We start from the raw sequence: 21,180 nt of genomic DNA, 5'->3' as shown, positions 1-21,180 counted from the left end.
GCATGCTCTAATGCATCGTAGGAAAATGCATGATCTATGTGCAATGCATGAATCCTTTATTATCTTTCATTTAAGTTTTTCCTTTCCATATGCATGCCCTATTAAATGCATACAACTTTAAGTTTCCTCTTTTTAGTTACCGTTGCCCGCAGATACACCAAACGGGTAAAATCTTCGAGGTCAAGTTAGGTTCCCAGGGTAGCTTAACACACAATTTATATTTTATTACTGGGTTCCAAACTTAGCCCTCGACCAATATCAGGAAACAACACTATCTATCGGAACATTGGAAAACAACATCCAATGTCGGGGACACCATGAAAAATAACATCCACTGGCGCAACTTTCTTGGTATACCAAAACAACAACAGTTGTGTCAAACACCACCCCTAGGCAAAGTGGCGGACTCTCTTTAAAATCGTGGCCAGAAAAAAAACCTCAATATCGGGTTCAGGGGACAAAAATAAAGCCCACAGAGTTTTTGTATCCTTACAATCTCCCCAAGACCGGAACTCTAAGATCCACATTCTCCAGATGGGAGATCTCAGAACGTATATTACACTGTTCTTTACTTTCTTTTTTTCTTATTATTAATTCATCTCTTTTACATTTGCAAAACAACATACAAAATTAATAACATAGGCTTGCACATCAGCATGCAACCATAAACTCACAAATCAGCATGCGTAGCTCTTCACGGTCTACCACCCGTGGTAACAAGAGAACAGTGAAATGAGACAATAATATCAATTTCATAAATTTGCAAATCAACATGCAAACATAAGCTTGCAAAACAACATGCCAAGCTCTTCACGGGACCACAGCCCGTGGCAACACATAGAACAGTGCAATAAAAATAAATGTGATTTTTGCGATGCATTTAAACCATGGTTGCCAGTTGAGGAAGCGGGAAGCGATACGGGAAGCGAGGCACTTTCAAAATTTTAGGAAGCGGGGAAGCGTGGGACCACTTAGGAGAGATTCGGGAAGTGTCTCGGAAGCGACCTAGGAAGCGTCTCGGAAGCGACATAGGAAGCGAGGGGGAAGCGAAAAAAATAAAAAAAAAAATAAAATTTACAAAAAAATTGAAAAAAACAGGGGAAGCGTGGGGGAAGCGAGGGGGAAGCGCACTTCCCATTAAAGGGAAGCACGTCCCCCATTAAAGGGAAACGCATCCCCCATTAAAGGGAAGCACGCTTCCCAAAAAAGGGGGATGCTTCCCCCCACGCTTCGGAAGTGCGACGTTCCGCGCTTCCCCTTTTAGCTAGGCGCTTCCGGTAACCCTGATTTAAACAATTAAAGAAAGAGCAAACCAAAGCTCTAGGCTCTCCAGGCCTGTGATGATTCATTTACATCATCGATGCATCATACGTAAAAATCATAACAATATGCAATTTATGCAATAATACCAACACGATTCCAAATGCACATTCATTCATACCAATATAACGATGTGCATGAGCTACCACAGTCATATGCACGTGTTCACCATTCATGTGAAATTGCTTTCGTGAAATCACTTAACACGCATGCATTCATTCATGATTCGTAAGTACATGAGAACATTTATGCAAGATTGTACATGCTAAATCCACATCGATTCCATGTATGCACATGCACTTGAAACCAAATCATAAATGCACGATAATTAAACATGTCCCATAAATGTAGGCACATGAAACTTTTCGTTCATAACATGTGTTAAGATCCGCACACATGAACATAACCCGGATCTAGAAATTGAAATTTCAGGGCTGCACACATTCATATCATGTATGCACATGTACCAAAGCCATAACATATTAACAAAAATCAAATATCCCTCATGGTACAAATTCCACAGCACAAACACCGATGCCCGATACCTTTAAACCAGTCGGGCGAAAGCATTAAATTTACATTGACTTATGTATTAACTTTATTAACTCAGTGTATAAATGGTGAACCCCTGATTCCCAGACTTAGCAATTCAAGTGCCAACCGTAACTGACCTACAGGTTCAGTTATTAGTTCACTTCTAGGAAATATACATTTTCAAGTCAATCATATAAAAGACCTTGTAAAGTTTCATAGATAATAACTTATAGTACTCAGTGCCCTCCCTGAATTCATGAATTCCCTATACAGTCCATTTGCTATTATTTTTATGGGGACTATCATTAACCACTAAAATTTCCCAAGGTTATAGTTCATCTTTTCTATCATTATTTCTGTTTGGGAAATACCCAAGAGCTGAACATAGGATTTTACTCAGGGTTCCTGTAATGACAAAAATCTGTAATAAGGCGTACTCAATAATAGATAACTCTTACATGTTCAGATGTAGATAAGATGCAAGATTGCGGACTCATCACTGTATACACTCATACATTTTCTTAAATATGCAACATATAGCACATGAAAGAACCCAAACTGGTCTACATAATTGCATCGGTTTTCTTCAAATGTGCCCGCCAATACACGCATAGACTGGTCTACATAATTGCATTGGTTTTCTTCAAATGCGCCCGCCAATACACGCATAAGTAAGCAGATCAATTCAACGAATATGACAGGTGTAAGAAAGTGAAAAATACGCTACAACAAATGTCTCTCAACAAGTTCTCACAAACACATCATAAGAACCACAAAGGTTCACAAAGAGAACTTAAGAATACACACAACCCGAAACGGGTATAAAAATGAAAAATAAACAATTTTATTGATTTGAGATAAAACCCCAAAACAAGAGTAAGTATTTACAAGGGGAATAGCCCCATATTTATAGAGAGGTAGAGAGAAGCCTTAAGAGAGTTGTTGGACTCTCCAACGGCTCTAATAGAGCTGTTGGAGAGTCCAACAACTCTTTTTGGATTTACCTTTTTGACTTGGTCAAAAAGGTACCTTTTTGACTAGTCAAAAAGGTAAAGGCCAAATCAGTCCAATGATGGACTGGTTTGGCTAATTCTAGTTGTATTTTAACTAGAATTAATTAAATGAAAAATCCTAACTAGAAAGGAGATAAAACATTACATGTCTATGAGATTACATATGAGATTACATATTTTAACACTCCCCCTCAAACTTACGGTTGGATAACCGAAAGTTTGCCTAAGAGAAAGTGAAACCTAGGAGCAGCGAGAGGCTTGGTGAAGAAATCGGTCAGCTGATATTCTGAAGCAACACAGGGAAGATTGATGGTGCCACGCAAAAATTCCTCTCGAACATAATGGCAATCCATTTCTATATGCTTGGTGCGTTCATGAAATGTCCGATTGCTTGCAATATAGATAGAGCTCTTGTTGTCACAACACAGATTTAATGCTTTTGGACTTTCAACTCTCATATCGGAAAGTAGACGTCGAAGCCAGACTAATTCCATAGTAGTTGTAGCCATTGCCCTATATTTAGCTTCAGTTGATGAGAGAGAGACCTTTTGTTGCTTCTTACATCGCCAAGACACCAAGGATTCTCCTAAAAAGACACAAAACCCTGTAGTTGAGTGGCGGTCATTTGGATCACCACCCCAATCTGCATCAGTATAAGCAAGCAATTCTAAGTTAGAGGAAGCGGATAAAAATAATCCTCGAGAAATAGAATTTTTGATATATCTAATAATACGCAAAACTGCTCCCATATGAACAGAAGTTGGAGCATGTTGAAATTGACTGGCTGTATGGACCGCATGTGTAATGTCCGGTCTTGTGATAGATAGATACGATAGAGCCCCAACAAGTTGCCTATACGGAGTTGGATTCTCGAGTGGCTCTCCATCATCAATCTTCATTTTGACATTCACAATCTCAGGAGTATCAACATGTCTTTCATCTGAAATACCTGACCTGACAACAATATCTAATGCAAACTTAGATTGAGTTAGCAAGTAACCTCTAGGTGAGTAGGCAACTTCTATACCAAGAAAATATTTCAAAAAACCCAAATCACTCATTTCAAAATGTGTTTTGAGAAATTTTTTAATATCATAAACTCCCTGTTTATCACTTCCAGTGATGATCATGTCGTCAACATAGAGAAGAAGGATGATAATACCTGCATCAGAATTCTTAACAAACAAAGTTGTGTCAGTAAGACAAAATCGAAAACCAAAATCAAACATAACCTTACTAAACTTATCATACCAAGCTTTTGGAGCTTGCTTGAGACCATATAAAGCCTTGTTTAGGCGAAGTGTTTTCCCTTTAGGTATATTCATTCCTGGTGGTGGGTCCATGTATACTTCTTCAGCTAAAGTTCCATTTAGAAAATCATTTTTAACATCCATTTGAAAGATATGCCATCCCTTTATTGATGCAAGAGCTATTAGGATTCTAACAGTGGTCCAAGTATTTGCTTTTTCTAAGGCTTCTAATTCGACTTTCATAGCCTTGACCCATTCTGGTTGATCCTTGGCTATATCATAACTGGGAGGTTCTTCATAGGAATGAATTAGAGCAATAAAGGCTTGATGTTTTGGTGAAAAAGACTGATATGACACAAACTTTGCAGGAACCCTCGAGATCCTAGTGGATTTTCTAGATGAAGAGGCAGATTCATGTTCCCTTGTGTATTTATCCAGGGCACACTGTCTTTCTAAATTTCCTCGTCTAGAGTATTGAATACAATCTTGACTATTTCTATGAGGATCAGAATCAATCACATCCATCTGATCATCTAGATCAATTTCTCTTTCACTATCCTTTGGAACTTGATCCAACAAGAAGGAATACTCATCTATTTCAGTAGAATTTTTGTTTTCAAAAAAACTTTCATTTTCTAGAAAGGATACATTCCTTGAAACGTATAACTTGTTGTTTTTAGGGTCAAAACATCTGTATCCTTTTTTATTATTTGCATATCCTAAAAAAGTACAGGGTATAGCACGGGGAAAGAATTTATCATTCTTATCTGTAAAAACAAAGCACTAGCACCCAAACACCCTCAGTCTAGAATAATCAGGTTTTTTTTTGTAAAGCTTTTCAGTAGGAGAAATATTCTTTATTGAGGATGAGGGCATCCTATTAATAAGATACACAACAGTTAAAATAGCTTCGGCCCAAAAAAATTTAGGAACTTGATGTGTGATAAGTAGTGTTCTAGTTGTTTCTATAATGTGTCTGTCTTTTCTTTCAGCTAACCCATTTTGTTGAGGGGTATAGGGACAAGATTTTTGGTGTGAAATTCCATGTGAGTTCAAATATTCTTTAAATTCAGTTGATAAAAATTCTCCCCCTGAATCAGTGCGAAATATTGAAATATCATTCTTAAATTGATTTTTGACCATATTATGAAATATTTGAAAAAAAGAAAACACTTCAAATTTGTGTTTGTGAAAGTAAATCCAGGTATATCGTGTAAAGTCATCCACGAAAATTACATAGTATAAAAACCCACCTTTTGACGTAACTGGTGCAGGACCCCAAACATCAGAGTAAATTAATTCAAGTGGTCGAGTGGAGACAAAAGTTCTTTCTTGAAATGCTAGTCGTTTCATTTTTCCAAGAATACATTTTTCACAAGTGAAAGTTTCAAAATTACAAATTTTTTCCATGTTTGAAAAGTACTTAAGCTTGGATATACAAGGGTGACCAAATCTTTGGTGTAAAAGATCCAAGCCTACTTTTTGAACATTGCAGCATAATGTTTTCTTGGGTAATTCCAAAAAATCCATGTAATATAAGCCTCCTTCTCTATGGCCTTCCCCAATCAGCTTCCCTGACTGGTGATCCTGTACTTGACAATCATAAGAAGAGAATGAAACATTACACTCATGATCAGTTAATTGAGAAACAGATAAGAGATTTAGATTAAGTTTGGGGATATATCTAATCTTTGGAACACAAAATCCTTTTGAGTTTTGAGAGTTATTTTCGAAATTTCCTATTCCTTTTATCTCAAGGGATGTTCCATCCGCAGTAAAAACACTCGATCCACTTGAGTCATAACAATGCGACAGTAATTTTAAATTTGGTGTCATGTGAAAAGAAGCACCAGAGTCAAGAAGCCATAGGGGTTTACCTGGATCGGAGATGCCAACAGAAGAGATCGCAACTCCAGCTGAGGGAGAAGTTCCTTTAAGAAGAGGTTGTAGAGCCTCCACCAGCTGAGACAGGGACATGTTTCCAATGGATGTCTCATTTGATTCTTTTGATTCAACAACAGCTACCTTCTTCTCATAAGATTTTTTCAACTTTGGACAGTAAGTTTTAACATGTTCGGGTTCATGACAGTAATAACAAATAACTTTTCTCCTTTCAAAATCGCCTCCTTGCCTTTCATTGTTTATTCTCCCAATATGTGGAGGTTTGTGTGTGCGAATGTGATTACCTGGTCTAGATACAGCTAAAACTGTATCATCATCGCTTTTGTCGACTCGTTTCTTGAGTCTATTTTCTTCCATACTTAGCTCTTCAATGGTATCTTCAATAGAGGGAACATTTCCTCGATGTAGAAGAGCGGACTTGGTTGATTCAAATTCGGGTCTCAACCCATTTATAAATTGAAAAAAATGCTCCGCATTTACTTGATTTTGGCGAAGCTCAATGTCTTGTGAACAATGCCACTTTGGTTCAAGAAGAGCCAACTCTTCCCAAAGTTCGGATAAGCTATTGTAGTATTCTCTAATACTTCTCTCTCCTTGAACCATATTCCGAACCTTTTCTTGTAAGTTACATATATGAGCAATATCTTTAAGAGAATACATTCTCTTAAGATATTCCCACGCATCATTAGCATATTCAAATTTTGCGAGACTTGAACACTTCTTTATGTCTACACTAGAAATTAGCCAAGACATGATCTTGGCGTGACCCATTCTCCATTCTTTCCATTCCTTTTCATATGTGGAGATGGCCTTAGTTTTTTCCACCTCCGAAAGAGGTACTTCTCTTCCACCTTCTTCTTTAGTGAGCGTTAGTTTAGGTTCCTTATCGGTTCCATCAACTAAGCCCCATAGACCCTTTCCCCAAATAAGATGCTTCATGATTAAAGCCCATGTTACATAGTTTGAATCGTTGAGTTTTATGGACTTAATGGTGACATTATCATTGTCATCCGTTTTACAAGCTTGAAAATGAGAGGGGAAGAAGAAAAGCAAGTGGGAAGAGGAATATTTTAACCACAAAGATCGAAAATAAGTAGCCTTCCACGCCCTTCAAGGCTACACACGAGCACTCCTTCAAAGAGACTTCACTTTCTTGAAGAGTAGTTGCATGGCACGCTTCCCAATACACGTCCACCGACCTTGCTCTGATACCATGAAAGAAAGTGAAAAATACGCTACAACAAATGTCTCTCAACAAGTTCTCACAAACACATCATAAGAACCACAAAGGTTCACAAAGAGAACTTAAGAATACACACAACCCGAAACGGGTATAAAAATGAAAAATAAACAATTTTATTGATTTGAGATAAAACCCCAAAACAAGAGTAAGTATTTACAAGGGGAATAGCCCCATATTTATAGAGAGGTAGAGAGAAGCCTTAAGAGAGCTGTTGGACTCTCCAACGGCTCTAATAGAGCTGTTGGAGAGTCCAACAACTCTTTTTGGATTTACCTTTTTGACTTGGTCAAAAAGGTACCTTTTTGACTAGTCAAAAAGGTAAAGGCCAAATCAGTCCAATGATGGACTGGCTAATTCTAGTTGTATTTTAACTAGAATTAATTAAATGAAAAATCCTAACTAGAAAGGAGATAAAACATTACATGTCTATGAGATTACATATGAGATTACATATTTTAACAACATGAACTTCTAAAATGTGCATGAAATTACTTTTCACATATCCAGCAACAAGTATAGGAAATACAGAACAAAAACCACATGTGCGTGAATAAACACACACAGGCAAAGGCATTTATACATGCAGACATGAAGGCCAAAACATGATAATAGTAGCAGTGTATGCTAATGATCTTCACAACACTGCAAGAGGTTGAGAAACAGAAAGTTAATGCGATCTGTAGTTATAAGTGGAAATCAAGAGCTCAAGCCCGAGTTGTACAGGGTGACGAAGGTTGGCTCATAAAAGTAAATTAAGTGTCAGTCCTAGCAGGAATCAACAAAACAAAAACGAAGAGGGATAGTACAACAGAGGATCAAGACCCCAACCCAAGCTCGATAATTTCCCACCACAGTCCATTCTGCCTCATTTCAACGAGTTACACATACGCGGGTCAGGACTCGTTTAAGAGGGTTTAACATATATTCCCAAATAGGAACCCTCTGAACGAGTGACTTGTTCATTATTATACTCGTTGAACCTCGATTAACAAGTTTTAGAACATAAATTTCAACACACAGACTGACGCAGGCTGCATTAGAATGGATATGCACATATCGTTATTAACTTAATATCATGGACAAAAAGGAAATGACATACAAAACGAAACACACCGGGGTAAAATGAATGGAACCACTATCCGATCCCAACTCAGAATGAGGTTTGGGTAAACACATAGGGTAAAAACGACATACTTTCCTCAAATTGGGTTTCATAGCAGCCGAAATCCCTAAATCTGTCGATTTGGGGTTTACGGCAGCCATTAAACCTTTCCTATGATTTGGGGATTTATAGCACCCTTAAATCCTTGTTCACTGTACCCGCACCCCATGCTTGACCCACAGAATACCCAAAAGAAAAAAAAATAGGAAAACCTACCTGTTCCGGCGACGAGGAGGTGGCTGTCGCGGTCGGGAAGATCGTCGGCGTCGGTTGCTCCTGCTGGCGCGCGCAAAGACGAGATGGAGATGAGAGTAGAGGTGGGATTTGTAGGTGGGTGGCCCTCCGAAAAGGAAGGACCCCCGGCGGCTGCACATCCCTCCTCCAACCTCCTCTCTTATCGTGTTAGGGTTCAAAAATGAACCCTTATGCTCGTTTTATCGGGTGTGGGGTTGTTTTTTTTTTAATATAGAACCATATTAAATTACTTTAGGTCTAAGTTCGTTATTGTGGATCTTTACTCATTTATTATGGATCTAAAATCCATTATGCTCATAAAACCCTTTAAGAAATCCGGATCTAAGGATCCGAAATTTTCTTCATATTAGGATTTGGACCCATGGATCCAAATTACACTATCATGGATTCCAAGTGACTTATAATGGATCCAAGTAAATTTTAATTGGTTTCCTACTCTTTTTACTTCTTCGATGTCCGGGATCCAAAAAGAAATATTGTGGGTCTAAACTTCACATAAGCTACTACGGATCCTATGAAAGTGTTATTGATCCGATATAGAATTTTTTCTCATAAAAATCCGGTTTCAACATCGTGGATCAACTCTATTCATCCTGGATTCAATATCCAATATGACCTTGATATGGAAGATCCAATATCAGAGATCGGATCCACTTGCCTAAAATCCCTTATTGGTTATCCAATTAAAATGTTCGTGATCCATTATCTAAGATTTGAATGGAATATCGAATTTCTGAACAGGGTATTAAGGATCCAACATTGAAGATCCAAATAAAATATCCGATATCTGAATACAAATAACACATACAACAATAAAAATATCCTTGTACCAGTTCAAGGACATAAATTTCAAGTTAATTTATCAAATAAAAATCATGGGTATTACAATGATTGTATTAATGCAATGGCAAAAAGATTCGTAAGACACAAAATTTTTAGGTCTAGAAATTCTAAATGTCGTTCTGGGTGGAACTTCGGAGTATTTTTCTAATGCACATGAAAGATTTTGCTCTTTACGTCTTGAATATTCTAGACTAACATCCATATAAATTTGCTCTTCATTATCATCATTTTCAACAGTAATAGGACTTTGTCAAGGTCATATTCAAAATCACATTCATTGGATTTTGAAATTAAATCAATTAAAAACGAGTATTCAGTGACATCCTTGGATTTTTCAAATTCAAAGAAGCTTTCTTTTTCCAAGAAAGATACATTTCTTGACACATACAATTTGTCATTTTGAAAATCGAAACACATGTAGCCTTTTTTATTATCAGCATATCCTAAAAAGGCACATGGGATTGCACGAGGAGAGAGTTTGTCATTTTTGTTGGTGAAAACAAAATATTTGCATCAAAAGACTCTTAATCTAGAATAATCTGGAGTTAAATTAACAAGTTTTTCTATTGCAGTTAACTCTTTAATGAGGAAGATGGCATCCTATTGATGAGGTAGGTGGCAGTTAGGACCGCCTCAACCCAAAAAATTTTTTGGAACCTGATTTGCAATTAGCAAGGTCCTAGTAGTTTCTATAATGTGGCGATGTTTGCGTTCAGTTATATGGACATGATCTTTGATGTGTAATACCATGAAAATTGAGATAGTCTTTGAATTCTTTGGATATAAACTTTTCCCCTGAATCAGTGCGAAAAATAAAAATATCATTCTGAAACTTATTTTTAAACATTTTATGAAATATTTGGAAGTTAGCAAAAACTTAAGATTTATGTTTAACAAAATAAATTCAAGTATGTCTAGAAAAGTCATCAATCTAAATGACATAATATGCATATCCATGGTGCGGGGCCCCAAACATCTGAATGTATTAACTCAAGTGGTCATGAAGAAACAAAAGTTCTACTAAGAAATGATAATCTTTTCATTTTGCCAAGAATGCAGTCTTTACAAGAAAAAATTTCAGAATTACAAAATTTTACCAAACTTAGAAAATATTGAATTTTAAACATATGAGGATGGCCAAGTCTTTTATGCCATAAATCCAATTTTAATTTCTGAACATTATAACAAAATGCATTCTTGGGTAATTCCAAAATGTCCATGTAATAGAGTCCTCCTTCTCTATGGTCTTCCCCTATCAGCTTCCCTGATTGATGATCCTATACCCAACAACCATGAGAAGAGGAGATATTACATCCATAGTCAGATATTTGCGAGACAGATAAGAGATTCAAATTAAGTTTATGGATATATCTAACTTCTAAGATAAAAAAAAATTGGATTTTTGAAAATTTTCAAAACATCCTATTCCTTTTATTTCAAGAGATGTGCCATCGACTGTAAAAACCTTTGACCCACTTGAGTTATTTTTAATATATTTGGATAGACTATTAACATTTGGGGTCATGTGAAAAGAAACACTAGAATCTAAAAGCCAAGGAAAGTTACCTAGACCAGAGAAAGATGCAACAACCGCTCCAGTTGAGGAGGATACCCCTTTGAGAAGAGGTTGAAGGATTTTCATCAGTTGAGCCATAGATACAGGTGCATCTTGATCTTTTGACTCAGATTCAATAGATGCAACTTTTTTTTCTCTTCTTTTTAACTTTGGACATTGAGGCCTATAGTGCCCTGGTTCATGACAATGATGACAAATGACTTTTCTTTTATCAAAGTCACCATTTTACCTTCCAAAATGAGGCGGCTTATAAGTGCAAGTATGATTTCCCGGTCTAGACACAGCTAGAACTTAGTCATCATCAACTTTTGGAGTACTTTTTCTAAGTCTATTTTTCCTCCATAGTGAGCTCTTCTATAGTATCAACAATAGAAGGATTTTTTCACGATGTAAAAGGGTTGATTTGGTGGATTCAAACTCCGGCCTTAGAGCATTCACAAATTGATAAAAATGTTCCATGTCGAGTTGCTTTTGGCGAAGCTCGATATCTTCGGCACAATGCCATTTGGGCTCAAGAAGAGCCAACTCTTCCCAAAGTTCGGACAACTCATTATAATATTCTTGAATAGTTTTGTCTTTTTGAGTCATTATCCAAACTTTGTCTTGTAAATTGCACACATGAGCAATATCTTTAAGGGAATACATGTTTTTAAGGTACTCCCAAGCCTTATCGACATGCTCAAACTTAGCTAGACTAGAGCGTTTTTTAATGCCTACACTATTGATTAACCATGACATAATTTTTGCATACCCTATTCTCCACTCTTTTCATTTCTTTTCATAAGTGGCTAACACCTTACTCTTCTCTTCCTCTGTTAAAGGAATCTCTTTATCACCCTCTTTCTTGGTAAGAGATAGTTTAGGTTCCGAATCGGAACCATCCACTATACCCCATGATCTTATCATTGTCATCCATCTTTTACAAGAGTAAGAGAGTAATAGATAGGAGGAGAAAAAGAAAGAGAAAAAAAAAAGAGTAGACAAGGGAATAAGAGAGCGGATACAAAATCAATTTTTGTAACACAAGTCCTCCGTTCTTCAAACAAATCTTCTTGAACCAAGAACAAGGTGATGAATCACCTTTTGCAAATATGGCACGAAAATCGAGGCAAAAGCACTTCAAGATCTAACGTTTTCGTAGCTCTGATAGAATGTAATGAAATGGTGGTCTTCCACAAATGCACGAACAACTCACAAACAGGTGTCTATTGGAGACACTACAAGCATGACCCTTGAAAGGGTATAAAAGGAAGAACACTTAAAAAATAAATAAAATTTTATTCATGCACAAAATGCTTAAGAAGCATTGTTACTTTACATTGGAGGGGTTTACCCCTATATATACAAAATGATGGAAGAGAGAGGAGAACTCATTGTGAGCTCTACAAAAGAGTCGTTGGAAGAGTCCAACGGCTTGGAACTTGATTGGATGAAGTATTTAGTTCCTATTGAACTAGATGCTAAAAAGAAAATAAAATAAAAGATAAAAAATAATAAAAGGAAAATATATATAATAATAATATTAAATAATAATATTATTATATATATGTACTACAATTTACATTTTAACAATATATATATAAGGAGAGAGAGAGAGAGAGAGAGATGAGCTGGGATCAGGCAGAGGTCTGTCCGGTTGGAGGTGTTGCTCTCTTATTTCTGATATCAAGTTGTATGTTTTTCTATTGCATTTCTTTAAAATGAAGATATGCTATTGTTAATTTATAGATTACAATTAAAATTAATTCTCATCAACTTGATATAGGTTTTCCTTGCCGCAAACTCTAGGGTCTTTAGAATTAGCTATTCAATTATAGTAATCCTTTTTTTAGGATGTTACTGATAATGGTTCTCATCTGCGTTTGTTACTTTTTACACCAGGTGCTTCTTGAGGACAAAGTAGAGCAAACTTTTGTTTCAAAGTGTTGCAGCTCATTATTTTACGTTTGGTTGTTAATTCTGGTGAACCACATGTTGTGCAGGTGGAGTCTGCTTATATGTTGGATGTAGATAGTCTTGGGTTCAATGTTAAGGTGATTTTAGTATCTCAATATCAAACTTTAATCTTCATGCTTATCTTATCTTATTTACTAATGTGGTATGGAGATGATAAGAAATGATTTGTGTTCATTAATATGTGAATTCAAAGTCAGTATAGACCTGATTTTTCAAAACCTTAAGTTCATCCCTCTATTTTTATATTCTAGGTGTTTCTAATTGGAAAGTTATTTGAATTGTTTGTATTCTCTTCATGTCTGTTCACCAGGCTGGTTATCAAGGGAATACTTTTAAACTCCGGATTCCTTTTCCAAGGCGTGCAGAGGACAGGAAGTAAGCTTGTTGCCCTGAAATGTTTGTTTTGTTACCAAGCATGTGCATGACTGCTCTTGTTAATACCAGTTCTTTTTGCAACAAAGCGATACAGAATCCAAGACAACAAAAACATAAAAAAAACAATAATAATTTTACTAAACAAATGATTGTTAAAATACATGTGTAATCTATATATATATATATATATTGTCTAAATATACCCACTAGGGGTATTTTAGACATTTCACAAGTACCCGATAGGGATACTTGTTATTTTGCTTTTATTTTTTGTAATTATTTTGCACTTTATTTTTATCTTTTTTGTTTTTTATTTTTGGCCACATAAGGGGGCCCCACCATGGAGTCGATGGGCCCCCCAACGGTTACATTTGTGACCGTTGGGGGCTCCCAACGACTCCATGGGGAGCCCCCTAGGTGGCTCTCCTTTTAAGGCCTAAGGCCACCCCTCCTCTCCTTTTTTTGTGTATATATAGGGGTGAACCCCTCTTGTATTCTTCACTCTTGAGAGCTCTCTCTCTCTTCAATAAGCGACATTTAGCTGACCTCCATCGGTGGATAAAATTTCGGGCCTTCTCATCTTCTTTTTGCTTAAAGCCACAAAGATGGTTGAGGGTTGGAAGTGCCTCAACATTGAAGAGGAATCGCTCAATGAACATGTTTACCACTTTATCAAATTCTTTTATTTCAATCAGGTTGACATGCTCTGAGTACCATTTTGCCGTTGTTCCTTCCAGACTGTGAGGGAAACAAAGGAAAAGAGCTCGATTATCTCGCATGAATTTGGTGCATTCAGCGAAGAACATGGCGAGGTGAGCCTTAGGGTCGCCAAAACCATCGAATTTGATGAATTTCCTAGGGAGATTATCCAGATTGTCGTCCCCATCCAAACCATCATAGAAGTCTTCGCTGGTGACGACTTTCTTGCCCTTGTCGCGGGCCTGCAGATCTCGAACTATCTTGACCATATCTCTGAATTGCAGTTGGTCAAATTCATTGACAGACTGTTCTTTGAACTTATGGGCTGACCCCTGCCCCTGAGTAGATCTGCGGAGTACCTGCTGAGTTTCAATTTCTTCATCTGGGTTTTCCACTGATTCTTCCATATTTTAATTTTTTTTTAAGTGCTGAGATTTTCTTGATATCTATCAAAAAACCTATTTTATTGTAAGATTTTCCTTGTCGAGATTTAGCGAGGCTGATATTTGTGACTATGGTTAGAAAAGAGTAACCTTACTCCTTCCAATAATTCTTACGATGTGCTGCTGGGTTCTAGCAACATTAATAATGTTCTATGTTACTCTTAGCCTCAGTTCCATGTCTTTTAGGGTCTGTTTGGTTGCAAATCTAGAAATTAGTTTTTTCAGTTTTCTACTTTTTATTTTATAAAAATTCAGGTTCTTCAAATTCTAGAAAAGTGTATTGTTTGGATGAACTTAAAAATCTGGACAAAATATCCATATGTTATTTGGGTGGCCATGAAGGAAAATTTCGTTATCTTCTGCCGAATTCTCATTGTAAATGAAAAGTTTGCGTCTCTCTCTCTCTCTCTATTAAATGGACTCATGAAGCCAAATGAGAAAGCAAGGAAGCAAGTGAGATCAATGGAAGAGGACAAGGGGGACGAGAAGAATGGAGAATTCCGACATCCAGAGATCAATCTCTAGTGAGCTGTGGAGATAAATGCGACTAGGACAGCCCTCATCCACTCAACTAGAGCCTTGGCGGCCAAGTGGTAGTCCATTTGTGCCAAGCTCGATGAGCTCCCTCCACATGCTCGAGGAGATCGTCCACGAGGACGACAAGTACCAGAGGATTGTCATCAAGATATGGGATTTACCTCAATTGGTGAGGGTTTTGGAGTCCGGCGATGTAGAGATAGGCAAGTGATCAGCTGGAATCCTCTCCGCAATCGTCGAGAATGAGGAGCACAAGGTAGAGCTCGTTTTCGCCAGAGTCGTCTTCCTGACGATTAGGATGGTGGAAACAGTCTGAGGACAGGGAAAGGAGGCTGCAATGATGCTGCTCAACTGGCTTATGGCGCGCGCGCGCGCGCGAGAGAGAGAGAGAGAGAGAGAGAGAGAGAGAGAGAGAAAGAGAGAGAGAGAGAGAGAGAGAGAGGCCCTTAGCCTAAAACTGTTTCCATTAGTAGTTTGTGATCAACATGTTGCTCTGTTATGTTTTGCTGTTTCCATTTGAGAATCGATATTCATCCCCTGCTGATTACTCGGTAATTAAGAGTCATTGTATGTTTCATATTGCCTCCTTTGAAAACAATTGATAAATTATGTCATATCACACAAACATTGTTTCCTTGGATACCCTGATCTCTGGAAAAAGATATTGATGTCATGATCCAAAATCAAAGATGCTACATGTGTATAGGCGTGCTATCTTGTATGAGTATTTACCTTTTATGGCACATCATTAAATCTTTTGCCTGGTATTACTCCTGTTGTACCACATATCACTACTCAAATGTACGGTAGGCATGTTATTGGATCAATTGGTCTCATTTCTCGATAAGCAGGTGCATAATGACTTTGCTAAACATAAGCTAGATATCAGTCAGGGGGTTGAGCCAGATCCTTGCATGAGACCTAGTTTCCTGTTTCCTCTCTCATTCCTGTCTTTCTTTGGTTCATATAAGTTATCATTTCACCATCATGGATTGTTGGCCTTGATCTATTCTTATTTTGAGCCTCAATCTTATAAGAAGGCAGCTAGAAGTAGCAACAAGTTATTGCAAGAGATCTTTCCATAGGCCACGAAGCAAGCATGGGAGCTTGTCCTTTGAAGGGAGACTGTTTTTGGTTGGATATAAGTGAAGTATACATGAGTATAATATGTGCAGATGGGTTACTGGAGCTTGATAAAGCATGGCTGGGAGCCAAAAGCAAATTTGGAGAATATTATAGTCTCCAACAACCGTTTAGAGCTTGGTTTGAGAAATTCAGGTTAATTGTCATTTTATTGGAATTCAGTCAGCATCACCATGATCCAGCTTTAATCATCTCCTATGCATCTCAAAGGCATAAAATTCTCTTATGCAGATGGAATAATCATCACTAGGAATGAGACAAGTACAATTGGATTAGTGAAGTAGAAACTCTAATATTTGAGATGGACCTGGGAACTTTCTAGATAAGGCTACCTTTAAATGTTTGTCCATGATAAACTTTTTGAGTAACACATGCTTTTAGGGAACTTCTATTCAGCACAGATGGAATAGTACATGCACACAATGTTAATCTTGCTAGGATATATTAAGCAAGTTAAAATACTTTTGAAATCGATCTTATCTGTGAATCATCATCCTATTCGTATTTGAACGATAGTTGCCACTCTATGATATTTTTGAAAATATTGTGCCTTTAATGTATTTTTAACCTAAGTCACTAAAAACATTAAGATATTGCACCATTAAAAACATTAAAACATTGGTGATGTTTTCAAATTATTGCCTATATATCATCATAATATTGTCTTATATCTTTTAAAGTTACATTTCCCTAAAAGGCTCCTTAAAATTCTAACAAACCATAATCTCTCACTTTAAACCGTTTAGTATTTTTAGTGAATTTAGTAAATAGATACAGTTACTAAAGGATTGCCTATTACGAATTGCTATTCTCCATACTTCTCTCCTCCACACCGACCTTATTGTTGAATCTAAGACTTTAAGTAGGATTCAGAATATACATGGCCAAGTCTTGTTAGATTTAGTAAATAGGAACCTGTTACCATACTGATATGCATATATAATAATTTGAAGCAACAACATTTAATTTTATTATTCAACAAATGTTTTTAGAATTATTCAACATTTTATTCATAACATTGTACAATGGAAATGATAGTTAATTTTGAAATTTTGGAAGAAATTTGACAATCCTAATGAATCTAACTTATGATATAGTTAGAGACAAAAGAAACCCACAATAAACACCCAAACCTATTTTTGATGTATTTTGAATATTTTAATTGGTTGAAATCTCCACTAACAAGTTTTCTTTTCACAATGGAAACCTTAATTATAATTAAATGAATTGAGCATGTTTGTTATGTGGATTGCATCTAAATGGGTAATATTAGTGTAGGGGGGTTTTATTGGTTTTTGGTATTCAGTTAATTGTTATTTACATATTAATTTTTTGAGTTCTTACCTTTTTGTAGAATTTTCCAAAATTGACTCTCTCTCTCTCTCTCTCTCTCTCTCCTTCCTTTGGTGTATTGCACCAGCACATTTCTAGTACTTTTGAAATCACTCTTAGCTGTGAATCATCACCCCATTCATGTTTGAATGATAATCACCAATCTCCACAAATTTTTTTAAATATTGTGTTTTTAATGTATTTTTAACCTATATCACTAAAAACACTAAGATATTGAACCACTAAAAAACTAAAAATATTGTGATGTTTTCAAAATATTGCCTATATATATCATGATAATAGTCTTTTTTATTGTGATATTATTGTGTTTTCCCTTGTTAAGTGAAAAAAACTTATTTTTGAAGAGATATAAATACAAAAATTATCCCTAAATTTGTTATGTTCTATGTCACATGGATACGGCTGCAAATATGGGGATAAGACCATTTTTGTGAAGTTTCCTATATGACTAGTGTATAAAGGGGATATGGAATGAGCGTCAAAATGAAGTATCCATATCACATAGGTTATGTTACTCATTCTCTATTTTTAGAGTCTTTTTGTTAGCTTTCTCCTTTTCTATTCTTTATATTTTTATTCAGTTTTTTAAAGCTCCTGAGATTTTTCTGATATTTTCTCAAGAAAAAACACTTAAAAAATTCAAATGCTAGTGAAGGGAACAAAATGAATATGCAGAGTTCTTTATCAAAGCTAGAAAGAAGCACAAAAGAGAGCAATGGAGGAAGAAACTTCATTAAGCATCAAAAGAATAGTTGCAACAATATAAAGGGGGCCTATCCGTCTAAGGCACTACCAGACGAAAATAGGTGACTCTAACACTAACTAAGACAAAGTACAAGAATACCACTATAAATAATTGTATGTACAAAAGAAGGGGTAGCATGCTGAATAGTAAAACACATATTACACTTCTCAACAATCTTTCCCCACTACTATGTAAACAAATAACCACCCAACCAGAAATTGCCAAGAGTGATGTTGGTATCTATGGTTTGAACGTGGTTATAGTAAATGGCATTATGATCAGATGTATGTTCCTTGATATGCCTAATCAGTAGGATTTTATTTGGCACAACGTAAATAGCAACTTCTAAGGGACCAGATATTGAATTACCCATTGTGGGTTTTCTGTTGGTGATCACTGTAATAATGGCCTGATTGGACAAGGTGTCCATATGTGACAGTCGTCGTGTAAATTTGCTCTGCTTCAATACTTGATGGTACTACAAGTTTCTGCCTTGGGGGCCTTGATGCCTGCACGCATTTCTCAAAGCATATAAAGCATATACAGTGATGACAAGAGGACATATATTGCCCTAGGCAGGGCCAATTTGCAAGTTATATTCCATATATGAAGTTACATTTGTACTTGCATGTTTGTTTATGTGCAAAGTTGTCGCATTATAGCCATGCATGGTTGTCTTTTTCACTAAATCATTGTATATGGACAAAGTCTTCATGCACTTTAAAGCATGTGTGATATCTAAATCTAAATGTGTTTTCTGCAAAGTATGCTGACAATTAACATGTTTATGTTGAACTCTTCATCTAGTTATCTGATTGGTTCTCGTGTTTGGTTTTTTGCCTGGATCTACCAATTTATTTGTAGGGCTGTGAAGAATCTGATTGTTGAAATGCTTCAATCCGCTAAAAGTTCAGGGTTGCCTACTTAAAATGCTGAGCATTTGACAAAGTTGTCCACTTTAATTATGGTAATGATGAGTGTTTTATCCTTTTTAATGTTGGTTTTTGCGTCCTGTTGGATCTGCAACTTACTCTAGGATGTTCTTTTGATGGTCATAGCATTTTCTGTCATTCTGTCACAAGCATTTAATTGCTGTGCATCCTTACAGGCCGTTGCAATAAGTTCTTCCACAGGTGATTGACTGATCTGTAATAACACATGCGTCTCTTCGTTACTGCAAATTGCTGAAGACGTTCGGCTATCAACTTTTTATCCTGTGATTGTACATGTCAGACATTGTTTTATAGCTAAAATCAAAAGATGTCTGATATAAAGTTATAATTGTTTGATGACGGGACCCTATAATCATTTTCGGCAGGTTATCTCCTTAATAATTTTTTAAAGTAAAGCCATGTAATTTTTTTTCTCCTTTTTTTTAGAATGTGCATGTGTTCAGTAAAGAAACAAAGGATGTAAAAATCCTAGCTGCACCCTTCGAATCACTCGGGTGTTATGCCCCAGCTTGCCTATCAAAAAAAAAAGAAAAAGCATACCTCTACTGAAGATTTTCTAATCTTTTTTTTGTAGTACTTCCCTTTATAAAAAGGTTTCTTTCACAAAGTTTTTTTTCCTTCTTTATATGACAGCTGTCACAAAGATACGTCCACACAAGGATACATGGTGCGGACTTTCAAGTTCGAAAGTTTTTTGAAAAATAGGACACGAGGACATGGGATTCTTTAATTTTTTTAATTTCTAAAAAATTAATTTTTTGAAATTTAATATTACAAATAATTTTTATTAAAATAATATTTAAAATCATTAAAAATATTAAAATATTGGTTGTATGTGTTGGTCCATGTCCACGTGTTCTAATGTGTCCACTCGTGTCATAGCTGACGTGCCACCAAAATGTCGTGTCCCTATGACAGGATAACAGAGAGAAACCCTGTTACGGGCTGAAAGGTGCCACATTGACCGTCTCCACTGTAAAACCCCATGAATACTTTCCTGGCTCATTGGGAATAGTTCTTCATTGGTTTCAGTCTTGTGACAAGGTGCGCTCATCCCCCAGTGTCAAACTCTCAACATCCTTTCATTCGAACGCTTTGAGCAGACCAGGGGACCTTGTGGGCTGCAAAATTTGTTGAAATTTTTTTCGTGTCCAAAATTTTGATTTTCAACTTTTTTAGAATGGTTCTACCTGTTGTGAACCTTCTGACATTCACGTGAATTTTTTGACCTTTACCCAAGTATGTTGTGAACCTCCTGATGTTCGCACACATGTTGTTAATCTTTTGATGTTTGCACAAATATATCGAACCTTTAGAGATTTGCATGTGAACCTTCTTACGTTCACTCAAATATATTGTGAACCTCCTGATGTTTGCATGTGGATCTTAATGTTTGCACAATTATGTTGTGAACCTCTTAACGTTTAAACAAATATATTATGAACCTCATGATGTTTGCACATATATATTGTGAACCTCTTAAGTAAACAAATATATTACACAAATATATTGTGAATTTTTTATGGTTGCACAAATATGTTGCGAACCTATTAACATTTGCATAAATATGTTGTAAACCTCCTATTGTTTGCACAAATGTATTGTGAACTTTTTAACATTTGAACAAATATATTGTGAACTTTCTGATATTTATATGTGAATCTTCTGACGTTCATATATGAATCTCTTGGCACAAATATGTTGTACGAAAGTTAGGAGGTTAACAACATATTTGTGCAAATGTCAAGAGCTTTACAAAGAGTAAAAATATCTTTAAAAAATCAAGAATCAAAATTTTGAATATGGAGAGGATTTTGGCAATTTGTGTGGCATTTTTTAAATCATGCCAATTTTTGTTGACATTTACACAAAGAAACC

The 21,180-nt window shown here is 36.2% G+C and overlaps 1 protein-coding gene across 3 annotated transcripts in view; it reads left to right on the top strand.

Moving 5' to 3' along the window:
• The window catches only part of LOC149815896 (FMN binding protein), a 118,109-nt gene extending 98,412 nt beyond the window's left edge, over positions 1-19,697 (top strand). The window contains exons 10-13 of one of the 3 annotated variants that reach the window (XM_089989079.1): positions 13,081-13,131; positions 13,365-13,429; positions 19,214-19,316; positions 19,458-19,697. In XM_089989079.1, the coding sequence (XP_089845205.1) occupies positions 13,081-13,131; positions 13,365-13,429; positions 19,214-19,277 (180 nt within the window). In that variant the 3' untranslated portion in view covers positions 19,278-19,316; positions 19,458-19,697. The remainder of the gene's footprint in view (positions 1-13,080; positions 13,132-13,364; positions 13,430-19,213; positions 19,317-19,457) is intronic. The other 2 variants (XR_016427920.1, XR_016427921.1) reach the window with 2 other exon arrangements.
• Positions 19,698-21,180: the final 1,483 nt, after the last annotated feature.

This window comes from Nuphar pumila, chromosome 15 (genome assembly GCF_984573655.1).
Source record: "Nuphar pumila chromosome 15, dmNupPumi1.hap1.1, whole genome shotgun sequence".
Taxonomy (NCBI): domain Eukaryota; kingdom Viridiplantae; phylum Streptophyta; class Magnoliopsida; order Nymphaeales; family Nymphaeaceae; genus Nuphar; species Nuphar pumila.
The sequence above is the reverse complement of the archived record's forward strand: the minus strand, read 5'-3'. Positions and strand labels throughout refer to the sequence as shown.